Raw genomic sequence first — 2,315 nt, 5'->3', positions numbered from 1 at the left:
TCGAACTCAGAAATCCGCCTGCCTCTGCCTCCCGAGTGCTGGGATTAAAGGCGTGCGCCACCACGCCCGGCTTTTTTTTGTTTTTTGTTTTGTTTTGTTTTGTTTTTTCAGATACATAAATCTTAAAAAAAAAAAAAAGGAAGGAGAAATCAACAGCCTAGGCAAGGTTGCTCAGGAAACACTCCCCTAGGCATGGTGCCAGCCCCACTGTCTCAGGCTGCAGGCTGACCCTTCCACAACCCCCCCCACCACATAACCTCCCTTTCCACACCTCTCGCTCCCCCCTACCTTCTCAGGAGGCACTTCAGGACAAGCACCCGACGTGGCCGAGCCCAAGTGCTGACAGACTGGCTCTGAGATGGTGCAGGCCTCCTCATAGAGCTTCTGACTAAAGAAGCTGTAGGTCAAGTTGCTGGTGTAAGAGGCTGTAGGGAGAGAAAGGACAACTGATGTCAGAGTCGCGGTTTTCTGTCTGTTTTCTTGGCAGCTCACACCTGTCTGTCTGTAAGTCCAAGATCTCACACCCTTACACAGACATACATGCAGACAGAGCACCAATGCACCTAAAATAAAATTAAGTATTAAAAAAAAAGTAAACTTTTTATTATTTTTTGAGACAAGGTTTCTCTGTATAAGAAGGCCTGGCTTGCCAGGCGTGGTGGCGCACGCCTTTAATTCCAGCACTCAGGAGGCAGAGGCAGGCAGATTTCTGAGTTTGAGGCCAGCCTGGCCTACAAAGTGAGTTCCAGGACAGCCAGGGCTATACAGAGAAACCCTGTCTTGAAAAACCAAAAAACAAACAAACAAAAAGGCCTGGCTCTCTGGAATTCACTCTGTAGACCAGACTGGCCTCAAACTCAGCAGACCCCCCCACCTTCCCCGCCCTCCCACCCTCACCTCCCTTTCCAAAGTGCCCGGATTAAAGGTGTGTAACCACACCCAGCTGTTTGTTTTTCAAAACAAGGTTTTTCTGTGTAGGACTGGCTATCCTGGAACTCTGTAGACCAGGCTAGCCTTGAACTCAAGAGATCTATCCACCTGCCTCATCTTCCAAAGCGCTGGGATTAAAGGCTTGCACCATGATGCCAGGCTGGTTTATTTACTTTTTCATGTGTGTGTGAACTGGAGTTACAGACAGCTCTAAGCCACCACATGGGTCCACCCCTAGGGCCTCCCTTTCTGATTCTATTCTACTCCTTGCCTTCCTTTTTTTTTTTTTTTTCATTACTTTTCTTAATATTGTATTCATTTTGTGTGCCCACATGTCACATCACAGTCCATGTGTGAGTCAGAAGACAGCCTGAAGGAATTGGTTCACTTTCTACCCTGTGGATGCCAGGGATCAAACTCAGGTCACCAGCCTCAGCAGTGAATGCCTTCACTGGCCGAGACATCTCCTAAGTCCCCACTTTTGATTTCTGAAGTGGGGTCTCACTCTGTGGCCAAGGCTGACATTGAAGGCCTGGCACTCCTCCCTCAGGCTCCCTGGAGCCAGGAACAGAGGTGGGTCACCAGGCTCAGTTATTATCATTGTTGAGATTTTGACTCAATGTTAATGTGTGTGAATGTCTTGCCTGCATGTATGTGTACACGTGTGTGCAGGTACCCACAGGTCAGAAGAGTGAGGAGAGTCCCCTGGACTGGAACTGAATTGACTGGTAGTTGTGAGCTGCCATGTGGGTGCTGGGAATTGAACCCAGGTCCTCTGCAAGAACAAGTGCTCTTAACTGTTGAGCCCGCCTCTCCAGCCCTCTCACCTTTTATGTGAATGTGTTAGTAATTCATTTATTCAGTTATGTTTCCCCCAAACTGGGATGCGGTTACAGTGGGACAGGAATATATCTAACAATGCCTGGCAGTTTTCTTGAGTGAATAAATTTTAGTGAGTAATTTGTGGAGGTGGAGGGGAAGAGGCAGTTCTAAGGCTAAATAAACTCCAGATGCAGGGCTGGAGAGATGGCTTAGTGGCTAGGAGCACTATTCTTCCAAAGGGAGACCAAATCCCAACAACCACATGGTGGCTTACAACCACCCCTCTTCTGGGGTGTCTGAAGATAGCTACAGTGCACTTACATATAATAAATAAATAAATCTTAAGAAAAATAAACTAACAACAACAACAACAACAAAATTCCAGATGCTACACAAACTAGGCAAGTCCTCTAGCCACTGGGCTACATCCTCCAGCTAAGCCAATTCCTCAAAATAGACAGTTGTAGTCAGGTGTGGTGGTGTACATCTGGGCTCAAGGTCTTGGTCTATTGCGAGTTCTAGGACAGCCAGTTATATAAAAAGAACCAGTATTAAAAAATTTA

General features: G+C 47.0%; 1 protein-coding gene across 4 annotated transcripts in view; it reads right to left on the bottom strand.

Annotated features, from left to right (window-relative positions):
- Positions 1–2,315, bottom strand: part of Espl1 (extra spindle pole bodies like 1, separase) — a 27,062-nt gene that overhangs the window by 20,630 nt on the left and 4,117 nt on the right. For all 4 annotated transcript variants that reach the window (XM_021183398.1, XM_021183399.2, XM_021183400.2 and 1 more), the window contains exon 6: positions 289–425. In XM_021183398.1, the coding sequence (XP_021039057.1) occupies positions 289–425 (137 nt within the window). The remainder of the gene's footprint in view (positions 1–288; positions 426–2,315) is intronic.

Source organism: Mus caroli, chromosome 15, assembly GCF_900094665.2.
Source record: "Mus caroli chromosome 15, CAROLI_EIJ_v1.1, whole genome shotgun sequence".
Lineage (NCBI taxonomy): Eukaryota > Metazoa > Chordata > Mammalia > Rodentia > Muridae > Mus > Mus caroli.
Note: the sequence above shows the minus strand (reverse complement) of the source record. Positions and strands in the feature narration are given on the sequence as shown.